At 43.5% G+C, this 20808-nt stretch overlaps 3 protein-coding genes across 6 annotated transcripts in view; 2 read left to right on the forward strand and 1 right to left on the reverse strand.

The window, feature by feature from the left end:
- slc39a6 (solute carrier family 39 member 6) overlaps nt 1-20808 on the forward strand; it is a 583352-nt gene that overhangs the window by 52247 nt on the left and 510297 nt on the right. The gene's annotated exons all lie outside the window — the stretch shown is intronic.
- LOC132462545 (uncharacterized) overlaps nt 1-20808 on the reverse strand; it is a 570484-nt gene that overhangs the window by 30154 nt on the left and 519522 nt on the right. The window lies entirely within an intron of this gene.
- On the forward strand, nt 3147-9063 carry LOC132462517 (uncharacterized). 2 transcript variants are annotated; one of them, XM_060058076.1, is made up of 3 exons: nt 3147-3659; nt 3912-3982; nt 6535-9063. In XM_060058076.1, the coding sequence occupies exon 3, from the start codon at nt 6746-6748 to the stop codon at nt 7901-7903; it is 1158 nt and encodes a 385-aa protein (XP_059914059.1). In that variant the 5' UTR covers nt 3147-3659; nt 3912-3982; nt 6535-6745; the 3' UTR covers nt 7904-9063. The 2 variants fall into 2 exon arrangements, with proteins under 2 accessions (XP_059914059.1, XP_059914058.1); XM_060058075.1 differs by having other exon boundaries at nt 3147-3982.

Raw genomic sequence — 20808 nt, forward strand, 5'->3', positions numbered from 1 at the left:
GGTACGGGCCGCTACGGTACAGATGCTAATGAGCCGACACACGCACGGCTACGCAACCTGAGCTGGATGACGTATAGTCCATGCGACGACCATGGACATAATAAAGGTGACGAGCCTTCTTTCCCATTAAACGGTAAACATGGCGTCAAGCGGTTCAACTGTTGGTTCACGTTGGTCCCATAGAGAAGTCGAGTGTCTGTTAGCCATTTGGGCATTTCGGCTCCAAATAAGCAACAGACTCAGCAAAGTGCGAACTGCGTTCTCTGTGTTGTTGTCCATTGTTGTTAAAACTCTGACTGCCGGCAGACTTTATTATGGTCCATGCAGCGGACGCTTGGTGATTACGTGTTACAACGTGATGACGTATGTACAAGAGCCTACCGTGGCCAGGCCACAGTTGCGACGGCCAACGGCCACGGCCAGATGGCCCAGTGTGAGTGCATGCCAGAGAACAATGGGGCCATTTGAGCATGGTTAGGTGTGAAAACGGCCAACGGCCACGGCCAGATGGCCTAGTGTTAGTGCACCCTTAGACTGAGGTAAACGTGAGGGAATCAGAGAGGCAGATTCAACAGAATATCCTGACTGTGTTAAATATGTAAACATGTAAATATGTAATAATTGTGTAACATAAATATGTAAATGATTAACTGACTAAAAATTGTAAGTACATTTCTAGCAAATTAACTCCAATATAAATGATATTAATTTATTCTACAACTTTCAAATATTTAACTTCTAAACCTTACATTATTATGGATTATTACACGGCTCCTCTCAATGCTGTAGACTGCTCCATTCACTTGCATGGGCCTTCCCAACATTCAGCTGTCAATTATTTTTGTTTATGCTCCGTTCACTTGCATGGGCACTTCACAACTTCCAGCGGTGAATTATATTTGATAAATCACCATTGCCCAGTATAATTGGCCGCTGTCAAGGTAAACAAACAGATTTTTTGCCGTTTGCCATTTTAATCTAGATTAATTTAGATTAAAATGGCAAATTAATCTAGATTAAAAAAAATAATCTATGCCCACCACTAGTTTATATCCAGGTAGACCTGTTGTCAACAGTACTGTTTACTGTTACTGACATACTCCGGCCCTTCCAAAGAGCGAGGCAGAGTGATCTGGCCCTCCTAAGAAATAGTTTGGGGCAACCTGCTATACACTAGAGTCTGACGGACCAAATCACACGTATTGAATATATGAACATGTTCTGTTGTCTTGTTGCTGGTCCAGACCGATACAACCAGGTGCGTTCACGTCATTGTATTGTAATGTCTTTAGGGCATTTTCTTTTATAAACATACTCTAGTTGGATGCTTTTTATGAACTCTGGATTAACTAGTGTGGATGCAAAGATAGCCACACTATTTTAATTACATTTTTTCATAAGGTATTAACAGTATCCATGAATACCTATATGTATGTGAAGTTATCTTGTAACTCTCTAATCCTATAGTTTGAGGTAGAAATACCAAACCCCTACCCTAACGTTGACCACATATCAGTGCATTGCACGTCTTCTTTTAGAGACCAACCATAGCAGACTTTTTTTTAAATGTATATTTATAATGAAAAGTGAAGGATTATAGCGATGTGTATATGTATATATATATAAAATATATAACGCTTCTGTCAGGTTTCACCAAATGGCAGACGAGAACCCAATAGCACGACAAGGGAAAACATTTCAGGTGAAGAAATAGTGTTTATTCCTAGGGGCAGGCAACAGGGAAGGTCCAAAGTCCAAACAGGCAGGTCAATCCAGTAGGAGCAGGCAGAAGGAAGGTCCAAAGTCCAAAAGGGCAGGTCGATTCACGGGCAGATGGCCTAGTGTTAGTGCACCCTTAGACTGAGGTAAACGTGAGGGAATCAGAGAGGCAGATTCAACAGAATATCCTGACTGTGTTAAATATGTAAACATGTAAATATGTAATAATTGTGTAACATAAATATGTAAATGATTAACTGACTAAAAATTGTAAGTACATTTCTAGCAAATTAACTCCAATATAAATGATATTAATTTATTCTACAACTTTCAAATATTTAACTTCTAAACCTTACATTATTATGGATTATTACACGGCTCCTCTCAATGCTGTAGACTGCTCCATTCACTTGCATGGGCCTTCCCAACATTCAGCTGTCAATTATTTTTGTTTATGCTCCGTTCACTTGCATGGGCACTTCACAACTTCCAGCGGTGAATTATATTTGATAAATCACCATTGCCCAGTATAATTGGCCGCTGTCAAGGTAAACAAACAGATTTTTTGCCGTTTGCCATTTTAATCTAGATTAATTTAGATTAAAATGGCAAATTAATCTAGATTAAAAAAAATAATCTATGCCCACCACTAGTTTATATCCAGGTAGACCTGTTGTCAACAGTACTGTTTACTGTTACTGACATACTCCGGCCCTTCCAAAGAGCGAGGCAGAGTGATCTGGCCCTCCTAAGAAATAGTTTGGGGCAACCTGCTATACACTAGAGTCTGACGGACCAAATCACACGTATTGAATATATGAACATGTTCTGTTGTCTTGTTGTTGAGGGAAATTATCCTCTGGCTGTTATACAGGATTCATCTAACCATCATTTAATAATACAATCATATACATATTTTTAACTTGGTAGATACACTCAATTTTTTAGCACGAAAACATTTTAAGTTAATTCTCTGTTGAAACCGATATTTTACCAAGTTGTAACACACACAAACACACACACACACACACACACACACACACACACACACACACACACACACACACACACACACACACACACACACAGGCAAATGCCAACAGACACAGAGAACTCAAATAAGTTAAATGTAAATGTACATTTATTTGTAAAGCACATTTAAAACACAACAACAGTTGACCAAAGTGCTAAAAAAAACAAAAAAACAAAATAAAGATAAAACAAAGAGCAAACAACAATAAAGCAAGTAAGGATCATACATTTGAGACGACGATAATAACAGTAACAATAGTAATAATAATAATTACAATAATAACAATGATGATATTGGCTAGATGTTGTCACAATGCAATAAATCAATGTACAATCAGGATCAAAAGACTAAAAGACGTGATAAAGATGAGGTAAAAGGAAGGCTGTGCTGAATTAAAGGCAATAGAGTAGAGATGAGTTTTAAGATTTGATTTAGAAATAGCTACAAAGCTACAAGCTGTTCCATAGTTTAGGGGTAACAGCAGAAAATGCCCTGTCTCCTCTACATTTGTGTTTAGTTTTGGGAACAGCCAGTGCAGGTCAGAGGATCTGAGACTTCTTATAGGAGTGTATTTGACTAGTAAGTCAGATAGGTAAATGGTGGCTTCCATTTAAGCATTTCAATAAAATACAATTAAATTAAATTTAGTCAAGCAAGCATTTGTTATAGAAATGCTACTGAGTAGGAAAATAAGCAACTTAAGGAAACGATATAAAACATGGCCAGGTCAAATTAAAAGAGTTGTTTCCTTATGGAGGGGAAAATCTTTCAAGACAGCAGTAATTTAGATAAGAAGATATTATTACATGGTTTATAGATCCAGAGAATCTACAGCTTTAAGAGGGGCGGTAGAGAGACAGAGCTCACATGCTTCCTGCTCTCAGGAGACACAGCCGGAACAGCCAAGGTAGGACACAAACATTCTCTGATCAGTTATATTGACACCTAATACAAAAAGGTTTTTGTGGTGCTGATATTAATGTGCACTCATTTGGATCGTAATCGAAAGGACGTTTCAGCCCCAAAACCAACGTTGGATGTAAAAAAAAAAGAAGACGTTTTTTGCTGATGTTGACCGTCTGTGTTGTGGATTTTAATTCAAGTTTAATGTGATTTATATCATTACAAGTGCGGTATTTAACACTGAGTTTCTCATTAGGTCTACCAGGAGGTGTTCTGGCCTCTGTGTTAAAGGCTGAACCTGGACCTGGTCCAGACCGATACAACCAGGTGCGTTCACGTCATTGTATTGTAATGTCTTTAGGGCATTTTCTTTTATAAACATACTCTAGTTGGATGCTTTTTATGAACTCTGGATTAACTAGTGTGGATGCAAAGATAGCCACACTATTTTAATTACATTTTTTCATAAGGTATTAACAGTATCCATGAATACCTATATGTATGTGAAGTTATCTTGTAACTCTCTAATCCTATAGTTTGAGGTAGAAATACCAAACCCCTACCCTAACGTTGACCACATATCAGTGCATTGCACGTCTTCTTTTAGAGACCAACCATAGCAGACTTTTTTTTAAATGTATATTTATAATGAAAAGTGAAGGATTATAGCGATGTGTATATGTATATATATATAAAATATATAACGCTTCTGTCAGGTTTCACCAAATGGCAGACGAGAACCCAATAGCACGACAAGGGAAAACATTTCAGGTGAAGAAATAGTGTTTATTCCTAGGGGCAGGCAACAGGGAAGGTCCAAAGTCCAAACAGGCAGGTCAATCCAGTAGGAGCAGGCAGAAGGAAGGTCCAAAGTCCAAAAGGGCAGGTCGATTCACGGGCAGGCAGGTTCAGGATCAGGGTCAGAAGACGCGGGAGAGCTAGGGTTACACACTAGACAATCTGGCAGGGAATGTTTGGGAGGAGAGGACTGATATAGAGAGATCAGGGGAGATCAGGGTGGCAGGCAGGTGAATGGGAACAGCAGGTAACGCAGAGCAGGGGGGAGTGGCAGAGTCTGAAATGACATGTGTTAGTGTGGCAAAACAGGGAACAGACAAATGAAAAAACGACAGCCTTGCTGAAGTTGTGACAGCTTACAATTATATAATGTCATACAGACTATTATGTTTAGAGTTTACTCATGTTGTTTTTGTGTCTCATTCAGGTATTAAAGTATCGCTGCTTATGCATGCATACGAATACAGCTAAATCGGTCTGGCATTTATGCCATAAAGAAATGTACAATAACAGACCGTTGTGTATGGGTTATTTTCAGCATTTGGCTGATCATCATCAACATTGGCATGAGGAACCAACAAGAATGGCCTTCCCAAATGAAAACATATAGGAGCTTCTGAAAAACTGAAAGCTCAGAAAATGCGAATTTTATACATAAGGTTAACCTCAGTAGGCCTACAAATGAGGCGTTTTGAAGCTCTCAACTTGAAGCTCTCAACTAGTGTCCCTTTACCAAACCCGCAGAGCACTGCGAGTATCTTCTGTTCAATACATTTTGTTCTCGAGGGAGTGAATGTACTTCAAATGTTTTGAGATGGAATCATTACTAGACTGTGTTATCTTTGGAATATTGTGTCATGAAGTTATTTGGAATATGTGTCATCAAAGCAACGCAGTAAAGTAATGCATGTCACTAGACAGACAAATTTACAACCCTACACTGAGTAGAGTATGACTTAAGGTACGGCCACACCAACCGCGTTACTCGCGTACGACGCGTATAAAATCGGCAATTTTTCCATAGGGAACCATTGGTTTACGCGCGTATGCGTTACATGCGTAAAAGCAACATTTTACTCGCGTTAGGGGCGTATAAGGCGCGTGTACGCGAGGAGTTCAAAAAATTGAACTTTTTACGCTAATACGCGTGATACTTAGCCGCAATAGCCAATCAGCGTGGAGCTTGTCCCGACGTCACTGGCAGAGAGTAGTGACGCTTGCACAGAAGCATACGGCTGACATTTTTCTTTATTCTGGGTGGAAATAGTAACATAGTTACGCCATTAAATGCGTTTATGGAAACATTTTTAGCGAGAAATGTGCATTTTACTTTCATAATGTTCGCTCTGTGAATGTGAAGGATGTTTGGTTTGATAGTTATGACGAAGAAGTATGATGACTATATGCTCTGTAAGGTGACCTTGGGTGTCTTGAAAGGCGCCTCTAAATTAAATGTATTATTATTTATTATTTAAGAGTGAACGCTCCGTTCACTTGCATGGACAGAGTCTCTGGTTGCTAAGCAACCTCAACGTCTTGTCGGACTATTTCTCTGCTGATCAACACTACGAATGCTGGAAACACACCAGACACACCATGTGAAGTTATTTAACCCGATTATTGTTATTTATATCCAAGATTATTTAATCTAACTCGATCCAAGCTCTATCATCCACCCAAACACGGCGGCGTTTGGGTTTCCTTCCTCGGACTCCTAAATCCAGCGCAGCCACAGGCGCGTAGCTGCGCATGTAGGACCATTTTTGACACAAAATGGTCAAGCAACATTTTAGCTGCGTTACGCGCGTACATCTATACGCGGGTACGCATTTGGTGTGTTCGTACCATTACACAAAACAACTTTGACCCAATAATTGTGATTTATTAAAACACACACAGATTCATATATATATATATATATATATATATATATGTATATATATATATATATCTCGATATATATATATATATATATATCTATATATATATATATATATATATATATATATAAATACTGTATATATATATATATACGCAAGCAAAAGGAGGTTTTCCTGACATGTCTTGTGTTTCGTTTGCAGATCAAACCAGGAATATTTCTACGAGAATCACTCTTCAAATCAACAAAGAAGAAGTCAGATCTCTTCTGATCGAACCTGGTTAGCCAGTCAGGAAAGCCAGGAAACTGATGGTTGGCTTTCAGGCTTCCTCCTGTTATCTTCTCCAATCCTTAGAAAATCTTACAACTCTTTGATTTGTCAGAACTCTGAGCAGTTAACAAATTGGGCTACAATGATAAATACTTTGAAAGAAAAGTTTAGTTGGCCCCCCCCTAAGCGGTTGGCAGAAGCTGTTAAGAATGAAGGCAGGAAGACTAAAGGACCTTCAGGTACTCTGGACGTTTACACTCTTCCTCTGAAAGCCCAGCCCATGAATGTAGAGGGATGCAAGCGCTTCATATTTGGAAAAGACTCTGTGAAAAAGAACCGCACCATCATGGTTCTAGGAGCCACTGGGGCGGGGAAGTCCACCCTGGTCAACAGGATGATCAACTACATCCTGGGGGTCACATGGGACGATACCTTCAGATTCAAGTTGGTAGACGAAGGCACGGCCAAGTCCCAGGCTCACAGCCAGACCTCTGAAGTCACCGTGTACAAGCTCAACCACCGAGAGGGCTTCCAGATCGACTACTCCCTGACTATTGTGGATACGCCGGGTTTCGGAGACACGGGAGGCATAGAGAAAGACAGAAGGATCATAAGTCAGCTACAAAGGCTTTTCTCAGCTGAACATGGAGTCAGCGAGATCGATGCCATCTGCTTCGTGGCCCAAGCGTCTCTAGCTCGGCTTACACCAACACAGAAATACATCTTTGACTCAGTGCTCTCCATATTTGGCAAAGATGTGGCAGAGAACATCCGGATTTTGGTGACATTTGCAGATGGCCAAACCCCTTCGGTTCTCCAGGCCATCAAAGAATCTGAGGTCCCCTGTCCTAAAGAGAAAGATGGTTTACCAATTCACTTCAAATTCAATAACTCTGCCTTGTTTGCTTACAATAAGGTAACCGGTGCGAACAACAAAGGTGATGACAATGAGGATGATGATGATGATGAAGAAGAAGATGGCTTTGAGCAAAAGTTTTGGGCCATGGGAACCAGAAGCATGAAAAAATTATTTTCTGCTCTGAATGCTATTAATACCAAGAGTTTGACCTTAACCAAGGAGGTGCTCAGACAGAGAGCTCAGCTGGAGAACTCCATTGAGAATCTCCAGATTAAACTGAAATTGGGTTTAACTAAACTTGGGGAGATTGACCAAGAATGTAAAATTCTCCAAAAACAAGAGATGGCGATCACAGCCAACGAGGCATTTGAGTATGAGGTCAGCGTAACAAGGCTTGTTAAAGCCAAAGAATCAAGTGAAAGCCAAAGAATCATCACTTAACTGTGAGAAATGTAATGTCACTTGCCACAAATCATGCAAGGTACAATTTGGTGCCATGTATTATTGTGAGGTCTTTAGCTGGAGGGGTAACTGCGTTGAATGCAAAAGCAAGTGCCCTCTATCGGCGCACGTCCGTGAGGGTTTCTACTGGGGTTCCGAGACTGTGAAGGAGAAACGAACCTTCAAGGAGCTAAAAGAAAAGTATGAGATGGCCTCTAAGGCAGCAATGTCCATTGCCGACATCATCAAACAGATGGAGCTGGAGTACGCCCGCCTACACGAGGAGGTGGTCAGGCTGATGGAGCGCTCAGCCCAGTGTCTCAACACCCTGAAGGAGATCGCTCTGAAGCCCGATCCACTGTCAATGCCTGAATACATCGACCTGCTAATAGAGGCAGAGAAGTCAGAGGCCAAACCTGGTTACCTGGAGCGCATCAATAAACTCATGGAGCTGAAGAAAAAGGCCATTACCACGGGGAAGGTTGCTAGCGGGGCCACAGTAGTCGCGATGTGGGGGCAGGACAGACCAGCGGCTAGTACCTCTCCCAGCGCCAAAGGGACTGGGTCCATTCAATAACATGTGATTTACATATCAAAGCTTTTGATTTGATTTAATCAAATGAGAGTGAGAATTAACATGGTAATGCAATTTATAGAAATTAGACATGTTTATAAAAGAAAGTTACACTTTTTTCTGTTATTGGGTCCCCAATTGGCAGAGTAAAATGCATAAAAATGCTGATATTTGAATTCATATCCCTCATTAACAGAGGATTGTTTGTTCAGCTCAGTTTCTGTGTGAGGAGCCCTCCACCCCTTTCCTCACTCGTAAACCTTGACCTGACCACTGCGATAACATAGAGTGGGCTCAATCAGTCTCGATCGCGATGTTTAAATTAGAAGATATGGAGTTTATTACCCTTATTTGGATTTTGTCTCTGTTGTTCTGTGTACTTTATAAGCTTGGCCGCTCTCCCGACTCCACCTGAAACACTTATTGTATTGAGTATTGACTCACTGCTTCTTTGTCCTAATTGTAATGACTTAAAATGAATTGTGCAAGTTCATAATGAGGTGCTGATGAATTTAAGACACGCACATTTGATTATGGCTGTGATTTGCTTGAAATATTTATCATGAGATAAATACATTCCTCATTATTTGTTTGTTGGTTGTGTTCTTTATCACTAGTTTGTAAATGAAGATGTTATGGGAATTCATGATACATTATTTTTTAGTTTTGGTCCCGGGTAGACACAGAGTTCTCCTTTGGGTATCGAAATGAAAGGTGCATTAGAGGACAAGAACAAAGTCTCTAAAGAATATATTTCATAAAGTATGATGATGTGGACGCATTCCTGTCACCTAAAAGAGAATAGAGGATGAATACAATGATCTGTGACGACTTTAAGCCTTTTTATTTGATTATTATTATTAAATTATCTGGTAACACTTTATAATAACTACGCAAAATTCATCATTTGTTAAGCATTCGTTACCTATTAGGTAATGGTTTGTTCACCATTAGTTATTTATTGTTCATACATAACGTATCATTAGTAAAGCATTTCTTCACACAGTTATAAATGCGTTTGTTCATAGTAAATAAGCCTTCTAAGAAACTATTAAATAATGGTTTGTTCACCATTAGTTATTTATTGTTCATACATAACGTATCATTAGTAAAGCATTTTTTTCACACAGTTATAAATGGTTTGTTCATAGTAAATAAGCCTTCTTAAAAACTATTAAATAATGGTTTGTTCACCATTAGTTATTTATTGTTCATACATAACGTATCATTAGTAAAGCCTTTTTTCACACAGTTATAAATGGTTTGTTCATAGTAAATAAGCTTTCTAAAAAAGTAATTTTACCATTATTATCTAGGTACTTAGGAATGTATAAGGCCGGTTAAAACCTGGAAGTTGATGATTAACAGACTATCTAGACCTACATTTGTTCATGCCTTAAATAAAATGTTATGATTTAGAAATAGGCCTCAACTAATAGCTGGGGTGTTAATACATATGTTACAAATACTTACCAATTAGGTTATCCATGATTAATTCATGAGTTACTACGGATTAGTTGACTACATGGTGTGAGCCCATCTAAAGTGAGGACTTGCTATGCTTTACAAAGCATTTATAAATGAGTGGCAAACATAACCTGGACACAAATATGTATTATTCTATTTGGACATGCCTTCAGAAATATGCCTACGGATAGTTAGTGATACTGCATCTTTAACAAGCACTTAACAACACTTCAATCCATGATTAACTCATGAGTTACTACGGATTAGTTGACTACATGGTGTGAGCCCATCTAAAGTGAGGACTTGCTGTGCTTTTCAAAGTATTCATAAATGAGTGGCAAAAGCTAGCAGATACCAAAGAGACACAAGTAAAATAAGTATTATTTTAAGAAAAGGGAAAGAAATGTCAAAGTGTTGAAAACGTACAAATATTTATTTAAAACTAAATACATTATAATTATTATTTTCAACACAAATTGTGTTTTTAAACAGTGACTAAGATCACACACCCCAGGGGGAAAAAAAGAAACTGAAAATAAGCTATGAACAATGGTATTGAACAAACATTAAAAAAAGGCAAATTACAATAAATAAAAAAATACAATTAATTCATACTTATGTTGTCATAAAACAAACAAACAACAATATAAACATATGTATGTACAATTTGTGACGACCCCACCACTCCACTAGGGGCCTCTGTGTTCTTTGCTGCTTTGCTCTCCCTTTGCAGGTTCCAGGTCGTGGGAGGGTCATCTTCCTGATGAGACACCTGGGCTGGTGTGGTGCTATTTAAGGCTCACCCTTCTGCAGATCTGGGCTGGCTCTTGTTGATGCAGCCATTGCTTTTGTTCTATTTGTTTGACACACATTCACACACATGCTTACACTACTGATTACTGACATTTATATATATGTTTGGTTGTTTATATTCTTGGTTTGGAATAAATGTAAGCTAATTTCACTCTTTAGTCTGGTCTCCCATCTTTGCCACCGTCAAGAGCCGGGCGGTGACAAGTGGGGGCTCGTCCATTTCCGGTTGACCGGGGTTTGTATTTGGGTAGTTTGTAAGATCTGTTAGGTTTTACATTAGTGAGCGGTTGTAGCTTGTTAAGTTCAGTGATTGGTGAATGACTTCACATTCTGTTGACGCGGGAGACTTGGACTAGAGGGTAAGCAATCCATTTTGTTTTGGTTAATTTAAGTGGCTGTAACAGGAGGAAATTGTGCTAAAGGTAGTGTTTTCTGTGCATTGTCCTATGTGTGATCATTAGAGTTGCCGTTGTTTTGTCCCTGATAGGTGAAGAGCAACTTCCCTTGGAAGATTGCTGGGGGGTTTTGTAGTGTGGTGTTAAATGTGGCTGGAGCAGTTGTCTCGGGAGCACGTCCCAAGCTGCTGGTGGGGTCGGCATTTACTGCTTGCTCCACCGGGCTTGCGGGTTTCAGTGCGTAAATACCCACCGCAAAAACGCCTGAAGACTAGGGGGTGAGTTAGTTAGTTTTGATTAGGCAGTTAGAGGGACAAGACCACGGTAACGGTTTGGTTGGCTGGAGCTGAGAATGGCTAGTGTGGAGGATTTTTTGCGAGCTCCATCAGAGGAGTGTCTGGAGCGCTGCTCACGTGAACAGTTAGTGAAAATTGCAGAGTATTATGAGTTGGATGTTGGGGATAAAAGAATGAAGGAAAACATTAAGGCAATTGTGAAAGCTAATCTGTTTGAAACAGGGGTTCTCAGACCTAAATTGCAGGTTGCTGGTGCCCGGCTGGATGTTTCGGATGCGCTTTTGAGTGAAGTTGGTTTGACGTTTGAGCAGAGGAGGGAGTTGCTTCTGCTGGAAACGGAACGGGAGAGAGCGAAAACGGAACGAGAGAAATTCGTTATGGAGCGGAAGCGACTTGAGTTGGAGGAGCGTAGGCTGAGTTTGGGTGGATCTGAGACAGGGGTGAGTTTTTCTCCAAGGGTCTCTGGTGTATTTGATGCTGTGGGTAGCTTGCGGTTGGTTCCTCGGTTCTGTGAGCAGGACCCAGACGTTTTTTTTTCACTCTTCGAGCGTGTGGCCGAGAGTAGGGGGTGGTCCGACTCCGATCGCACGTTACTTTTGCAGTGTGTGTTGACGGGTAAGGCACAGGAGGCGTACTCTGCTCTAACTATAGTTGAGAGTAGAGAATATGCGACAGTTAAAGCTTCAGTGTTGCGCGCATATGAGCTTGTACCTGAGGCATATAGGCAGAGGTTCCGGACATGGGAGAAGTCGAGTAGGCAGACGCATGTTGAGTTTGCGAGGGAGCAGTGTACTCATTTCAGTCGCTGGTGTTCTGCTGTGAAGGTAGATACTTTTGATGCTCTATGTGATCTGATTGTTTTGGAACAATTTAAAAACTCTGTTCCTAGTCATATTGCTGTTTATATCAGTGAGCATAAAGTGAAAACTGCGGCAGAAGCTGCCACCCTAACAGATTAGTATGTGCTCACACACAGGATTGAACGTGAGTATAGCGGTAGAGATAGCAGGAGCGATACCGGGTTGCTCAGTACTGCAAGTAAGTGGGAGGAAACGCGTTATCATGGCCTGAGTAGACCAGGGCGTTCGGTGCAGGGTCGAGTGCCATTGGATTTAGGGAAGGGGTGCCACTTCTGCAAGGGCCAGGGGCATTGGAAGGCTGACTGTCCCAAAGCTGGACGTGGGAAGGAAGGAGTACAGGTTAGGTCGAATGTGTGTGCTACCTCTGTGCCATATGTCGGGCCTATTTCTTGTCAGCAGGTGGAGGCTGAAGTTATGGACGGTTTGAAGGACTCGTTCTCTGCTTTTCTGTCTGATGGGAGTGTGTCTTTGGTGGGCAGCGACAGTTCTGTACCTGTAAAAATCCTAAGGGATACTGCTGCTTTTAATTCATATATTGTGAGTTCGGTGTTGCCTTTATCTCATCAATCTGATACAGGAGATTATGTCCTCATGAGAGGCATGAGTTTGACAGCGTCACCTGTTCCATTGCACAAATTTGTGTTAAATTGTGGTTTGGTCCAGGGTGAAGTTGCTATGGGAGTGCGCCCTGCATTGCCTGTTGATGGTGTAGATATCATTCTAGGGAATGATCTGGCAGGCAGTCGTGTGTGGGCTAAGGGTTCACCACCGCCCATTGTGACTACTTCACCCTTGGTTATAGGACAGCTGGATGAAGGTGCATGTGGGTTTCCTGAGGTGTTCCCCGCTTGTGCAGTAACACGGGCCATGCGCCATGCTGAACGGGACCTTGACCAGATTGAAAAGGGTGACAAGGAGACATTCCCGGTGTCCTTTCCTGATCCTCTTTTGTCTGTTTCCTGCAGTGACCTCATGGCAGAACAGAGAGCAGATTCCTCCTTGAAATCACTGTATGACAGGGTTGTCACTGATGCAGATGGAAGGAGCGCTGCTAATGGTTATTTTGTGCAGGATGGATTGTTGGTGAGGAAGTGGATGCCACATGGGGACAATTTTGTTGGTGATCCAGTGTTGCAGGTTGTTGTCCCATCTAAATTTCGCACTGAGGTTCTGAAGGCCGCCCATGATCACTGTGGGCATTTGGGAGTGCGTAAAACATATGTATATATTTTGCGTTACTTTTTCTGGCCTCGTGTGAAGAGTGATGTGTCCAGCTACATTAGAACATGTTTTACATGTCAGCTAACTGGGAAACCAAATCAGGTTATTAAGCCAGCTCCACTGTACCCTATTCCAGCTATTGCACAACCATTTGAGCATCTGATTGTAGACTGTGTGGGCCCTTTACCTTGTTCTAAATCAGGTAGTAAATACTTACTGACCGTCATGTGTCGAAGTACAAGGTACCCGGCTGCCTATCCATTGCGTAGCATTACTGCTAAGTCGGTGGTAAAGGCGCTCACGCAGTTCATCTCCATTTTCGGTATACCGAAAGTAATTCAGAGTGATCAGGGCTCAAATTTTTCTTCTCGGATGTTTGCTCAAGTGCTAAAGCAGTTAAGGGTTAAACATAACCAGGCTTCCGCATATCATCCTCAGAGTCAAGGGGCCCTGGAAAGATTTCACCAGACTTTGAAGTCTCTGTTGCGTGGGTATTGCGTTGAGATGAACCAGGACTGGGAAGAGGGGCTTCCATGGTTGCTGCTAGCCGCTAGGGAGGTGGAGCAAGAGAGCACGGGTTTCAGCCCCAACAAACTTGTTTTCGGGCACACGGTGCGTGGGCCGTTGACTTTAGTGCATGATCCTGTTGCAAAACATGAACCGCCTGTAAATTTGATTGATTACATTAATGGTTTTCGACATCGGTTGTATGCAGCAGGAGAGTTGGCTAAGGAGAAGTTGGCCTCTGCGCAGGTAAAAATGAAGCGTCTGTATGACCGGAAAGCTGAGCAGCATCAGTTTAGTCCTGGTGATCGCGTGTTAGCTTTGTTGCCTATGGTGAGTTCTCCATTTCAGGCAAAATTCACTGGTCCTTTCACAGTGTTGCGGCAGGTTTCAGAGCAGAACTACTTGTTGTCAACACCTAAACGAAGGAAATCGACTCAACTCTGCCATGTTAATCTGTTGAAACCCTATTTTGAGCGTGCGCCACCGGTTTCTGATTCAAGTGGCAAGGAGCAGGACCGGTCGGTTAGGTCAGTTTCGGTGGCAGCCACAGTGGAAAGCGGTTCTCCACAGCATTCGGTTGTGCAGGAGGATGATGGTGTGACCCCACCGGATGAGAGTTTGCTGCGAGGCCGGTTAAAAAACTCTGAGACGCTGCGTAACCTAGACACTTTGCTTGGTCAGCTGTCAGTTGAGAGGCGTGCTGAGTTGTCTACGCTAATTGCCGGCTATCATGGGCTGTTTGGTGATACACCGAGCCAAACGCATTTGATTGAACATGACATCGTTGTAGGTGATGTACAGCCTATCCGCCAGCGTTTTTATCGGGTGTCTGAGGGAAAACGTAAGGTGATGGAATCAGAAATAAAGTACATGCTTGAGAATGATATTGCAGAGCCCTCGTCGTCTAGTTGGGCATCCCCTTGCTTGTTGGTGGATAAGTCTGATAAGAGTCCTCGGTTTTGTACAGACTATCGGAAGGTAAACGCAGTCACCAAGCCTGATGCATATCCACTGCCGCGCATGGAAGATTGTGTGGATCAGGTTGGTTCAGCAAAGTATGTCAGCAAATTCGATTTGCTGAAGGGTTACTGGCAAGTACCGCTGTCAAAACGAGCAAAGGAGATATCTGCTTTTATCACACCCTTTGGCTTGTTTTCCTACAACGTGATGAGCTTTGGACTGCGGAATGCACCTGCAACGTTCCAGCGGTTAATGAATATTGTTGTGTCTGGGCTTGAAGGATGTGCCGTTTACTTGGATGACGTTGTGGTTTATAGCAATACCTGGGAGGAGCATTTGGTACGCATCAGGATGTTGTTTGAACGTCTGAGTGAAGCGCGTCTTACAGTAAATTTGGCAAAGTGTGAGTTTGCTAAGGCTACTGTCACCTACCTAGGTAAAGTAGTGGGTCAGGGGCAAGTGCGGCCAGTGCAAGCAAAAGTCTCTGCTATAGCAAAGTATCCTGTGCCAGCCAATAAAAAGGAACTGCAACGTTTTCTGGGTCTGGTGGGCTATTACCGCAGTTTCTGCGAAAGCTTCTCAACAGTGGCAGCCCCTTTAACAGATTTGTTAAAGGGAAAAGCGATATACATCTGGTCGTTGGCCTGTCTGCAAGCTTTTGAGAACATAAAAAATGTTCTGTGCTCTCCTCCCATTCTAGCTGCTCCGCAAATGGATAATCCTTTTATTCTACATGTAGATGCGAGCGACGTGGGGGTAGGTGCTGTCTTGTCCCAAAATGATGATGGTGGAGTTGAACGACCGGTGACTTTCTACTCCAAGAAATGTAATTCCTTTCAGAGGAACTATTCTGTCATTGAGAAGGAAACGCTAGCACTCATTTGGGCGTTACAGCATTTTGAAGTCTACCTTGATTCTGGTAGCATCCCCTTGGTGGTTTATACAGATCACAATCCTATCACCTTTTTGCAGTCTCTACATTGCCCAAACCGTAGATTGATGAGATGGGTTTTGTTCCTGCAGCCATATTGTTTGGACATCCGTCACATAAAAGGCTCTCGAAATGTTGTGGCGGATGCTTTGTCGAGAACACCTTGATTCACTTATAAGGTTACAATTTCCTGGTTTCATGGCTCTTTGCTGTACTCTTAAACTGCTTCTCCAGGCGCGGGAGTTGCTGGGTTACAGTGGGGTCTGCTTGGTGGCCAGGTATGTTCTTCCGAGCGGGTCAGTATTATGCAAATGGTTGAACTGGATTATTTTGAGGGGGGTATTGTATGTCTTTGGTAGAATTTTTTTTTTTGTAAATATTTGGTTGAACACGTGGGCTATACTTAAATAACATTTTGTGTAGTTGTGGTTGGTCGGCATTCCTGGTGGGAATCCCGTTTTTAAGGGGGAGGGTGTGACGACCCCACCACTCCACTAGGGGCCTCTGTGTTCTTTGCTGCTTTGCTCTCCCTTTGCAGGTTCCAGGTCGTGGGAGGGTCATCTTCCTGATGAGACACCTGGGCTGGTGTGGTGCTATTTAAGGCTCACCCTTCTGCAGATCTGGGCTGGCTCTTGTTGATGCAGCCATTGCTTTTGTTCTATTTGTTTGACACACATTCACACACATGCTTACACTACTGATTACTGACATTTATATATATGTTTGGTTGTTTATATTCTTGGTTTGGAATAAATGTAAGCTAATTTCACTCTTTAGTCTGGTCTCCCATCTTTGCCACCGTCAAGAGCCGGGCGGTGACAAATTAATTAACACTACCTAGGCCTACTTATATTTTTTTGAGATGTCGTGCATTAGCCGACCAAATGCACCATGGTGGTGCTTTTTCGCCAACCACTCGTTCCACTCTATGAGGGACAAATTGTCAGAGAGCAGACTTTCTGACCGATTTCCCCTCAGTCTCCATATCTGCTCCTTGTAAGAGCGCCAGGCCCTCTCCACGTGCTGAGTATGAGCCCCAGTACGCGGATCAACATACCACCTACTGTGATTCACAGTATGATGGTGGTACCCAAGCCCTGAGAGTACACGGTAGGAGCGCCATTCATCACTTATAATTGATGTCCCTGGTCTGACATGGTGAACTATTAAAGGCACGAGGTGCCCCCTGGATCTCTTCTCCACAAGGCGCAAAACTGGCCTCCTTGCCTCTCCTTTCACGCCAAGCATCCCAAATACCCACTTCCGCCGTCTCCACCCACCAGCCATCCTTCCTCTTCCATACTTTGAGAAAAAACAATACAGATATAATCAGTTATATATTTTACTATTATACAATCATATTACTATAAAAAAAAAATAATAATAACATAAAAAATAATATAAAATAACTTGATTACTGTTTTTCACAAGTATCAAAATGTTGTAAACTAAAGCTAAAAACATACCTTTCGTTTGTGTCGAAAATGGCTCTCATCAATAGCTACAAACTCCCTTCTCCCACCAATCTGCTGACGTGTCCGCCTCCTCAACCTCTCCATCGCAAACACACATACCTCCCTTATTTTTTTGGCCATTTTGGTCAGAGTGGCTGTGTCACGTTAAAATTGTACCGGGGGCGAAAATTGTACCGGCCTACGTCATCGTTTGTTTACATCCTGACAACCTGCCCGGCAACAGACGACGCGATGCAGAAAACATGTTTCCAAACGACGAAATAACATAATACAGATAGCGGATCGCTATCTGTATTATGATAGATAGCGATAACACTTGTTTTTACTTTATATTTGTATTGTATTTAATTGTTTAATCGAAACAATAAAAAAAATTGCCCGCGAAACGGGCGATCGCGTCAAATGACAAATGTTTTGCCCGCGAAACGGGCGATCGCGTCAAATGACGTAGGAGGGTTCTTGAAACATAATACAGATAACGGATTGCTAGATAACACTTGTTTTTACTTTATATTTGTATTGTATTGAATTGTTTAATCGAATTTAGCTAGTAAACTGAGTGTTTTAAGCAGGTTTCATAGTCTAGAATGTTCAAGAACCTTCCTACGTGATTTGACGCGTCATTTGACGCGATCGCCCGTAATGCGGGCAAATTTTTTTATTGTTTCGATTAAACAATTAAATACAATACAAATATAAAGTAAAAACAAGTGTTATCGCTATCTATCATAATACAGATAGCGATCCGCTATCTGTATTATGTTATTTCGTCGTTTGGGAACATGTTTTCTGCATCGCGTCGTCTGTTGCCGGGCAGGTTGTCAGGATGTAAACAAACGATGACGTAGGCCGGTACAATTTTCGCCCCCGGTACAATTTTAACGTGACAGCTGAACTGGCTGCAATGCCGTCTTCCATCATGTCAATTTGTCTAAGTCTAAGACCCTGTGCAAATCTTCAAAGGTAAATACAAAAAATGTTGTACTGTTAATACATTTAACACAATCAAAGAGACCAGCAAAAAGCAAAACAATACACTGTATTGTTTCTTCAATAATTAATTCAGCTTCATCATCATCATCATCGTCATCCGCTTATCCGGGGTCGGGTCGCGGGGGGAGCAGCTCAAGCAGGGGGCCCCAGACTTCCCTTTCCCGGGCCACATTGACCAGCTCTGACGGGGGGATCCCGAGGCGTTCCCAGGCCAGTGTTGAGATATAATCTCTCCACCTAGTCCTGGGTCTTCCCCGAGGTCTCCTCCCCACTGGACGTGCCTGAAACACCTCCCAAGGAAGGCGCCCAGTGGGCATCCTTACCAGATGCCCGAACCACCTCAGCTGACTCCTTTCTAAGTAAAGGAGCAGCGGCTCTAATCCGAGTTCCTCACGGATGGCTGAGCTTCTCACCCTATCCCTAAGGGAGACGCCAGCCACCCTTCTGAGAAAACTCATCTCGGCCGCTTGTACCCGCGATCTCGTCCTTTCGGTCATCACCCAGCCCTCATGACCATAGGTGAGGATAGGAACGAAGATCGACCGGTAGATCGAGAGCTTTGCCTTGCGGCTCAGCTCTCTTTTCGTTACAACGGTGCGGTAAAGCGAACACAATACCGCCCCCGCTGCTCCGATTCTCCGGCCAATCTCACGCTCCATAGTACCCTCACTCGCGAACAAGACCCCGAGGTACTTGAACTCCTTCACTTGGGCTAAGGACTCATTTCCTACCCGGAGTAAGCAATCCACCGGTTTCCTGCTAAGAGTCATGGCCTCAGATTTAGCGGTGCTGATCCTCATCCCAGCCGATTCACACTCGGCCGCCAGCCGATCAAGTGAGTGCTGAAGGTCACAGGCCGATGATCCAATGAGGACCACATCATCTGCAAAAAGCAGTGACGAGATCCTCAGACCACCGAACTGCAACCCCTCCCCACCATGACTACGCCTCGATATCCTGTCCATGTATATCACAAACAGGATTGGTGACAAGGCGCAGCCCTGGCGGAGACCAGCACCCACTGAGAACGAAACTGACTGGCTGCCGAGAACACGAACACAGCTCTCGCTTTGGGAGTACAAAGATTGGATGGCCCTGAGGATAGACCCCCTTACCCCATACTCCCGCAGCACCTCCCACAGTTTCTCCCGGGGGACCCGGTCATACGCCTTCTCCAGATCCACAAAACACATGTAGACCGGATGGGCATACTCCCAGGCCCCCTCCAGGATCCTTGCGAGAGTGAAGAGCTGGTCCGTAGTTCCACGTCCGGGGCGAAAACCGCATTGTTCCTCTTCAATCTGAGGTTCGACGATCGGCCGAACCCTCCTTTCCAGCACCTTGGAGTAGACTTTACCAGGGAGGCTGAGAAGTGTGATACCCCGGTAATTGGCACACACTCTCTGGTCCCCCTTTTTGAACAGGGGAACCACCACCCCGGTTTGCCACTCCTTTGGCACTGTACCCGACTCCCACGCGATGTTGAATAGGCGTGTCAACCATGACAGCCCCTCAACACCCAGAGCCTTTAGCATTTCTGGCTGGATCTCATCAATCCCTGGGGCTTTGCCACTGCGGAGATGTTTGACTACCTCAGTGACCTCCACCAGGGAAATTGACGACGAAACACCATCAACCTCGAGCTCTGCCTCCAACATAGAGGGCGTGTTATTCGGATTCAGGAGTTCCTCAAAGTGTTCCTTCCAACGTCCGACGACCTCCTCAGTTGAGGTCAACAGAGTCCCATCCTTACTGTACACAGCTTGGATGGTTCCCCGTTTCCCCCTCCTGAGGTGCCGGATAGTCTTCCAGAAACACTTTGGTGCCGACCGAAAGTCCTTCTCCATGGCCTCTCCGAACTTCTCCCACACCCGCTGCTTAGCCTCCGACACGGCAGCCGCTGCAGCCCTTCGAGCCTGTCGGTACCCTGCAACCGAGTCAGGAGTCCTCCAGGATATCATATCCCGGAAGGCCTCCTTCTTCAGTCGGACGGCTTCCCTGACCACCGTAGTCCACCACGGTGTCCGAGGGTTACCGCCCCTTGAGGAGCCTAAGACCCTGAGGCCACAGCTAGCCACCGCAGCTTCAGCAATGGAGGCTTTGAACACCGCCCACTCCGGCTCAATGCCCCCAACCTCCACAGGAATGCCAGAAAAGCTCCGCCGGAGGTGTGAGTTGAAGATACCTAGGACGGGGGCCTCCTCCAGACGTTCCCAGTTCACCCGCACTACTCGTTTGGGCTTACCAGGTCTATCCGGAAATTTCCCCCATTCCCTGATCCAACTCACAACCAGATGGTGGTCGGTTGACAGTTCCGCCCCTCTCTTTACCCGAGTGTCCAAAACATGCGGCCTCAGATCAGATGACACGATCACGAAATCGATCATCGATCTTCGGCCTAGGGTACTCTGGT

This window comes from Gadus macrocephalus, chromosome 8 (genome assembly GCF_031168955.1).
Source record: "Gadus macrocephalus chromosome 8, ASM3116895v1".
Taxonomy (NCBI): domain Eukaryota; kingdom Metazoa; phylum Chordata; class Actinopteri; order Gadiformes; family Gadidae; genus Gadus; species Gadus macrocephalus.

Excerpts from the sequence above, each read along its gene's own strand:
- LOC132462517 (XM_060058075.1), top strand. The coding sequence starts at position 6,746 with ATGATAAATACTTTGAAAGAAAAGTTTAGTTGGCCCCCCCCTAAGCGG.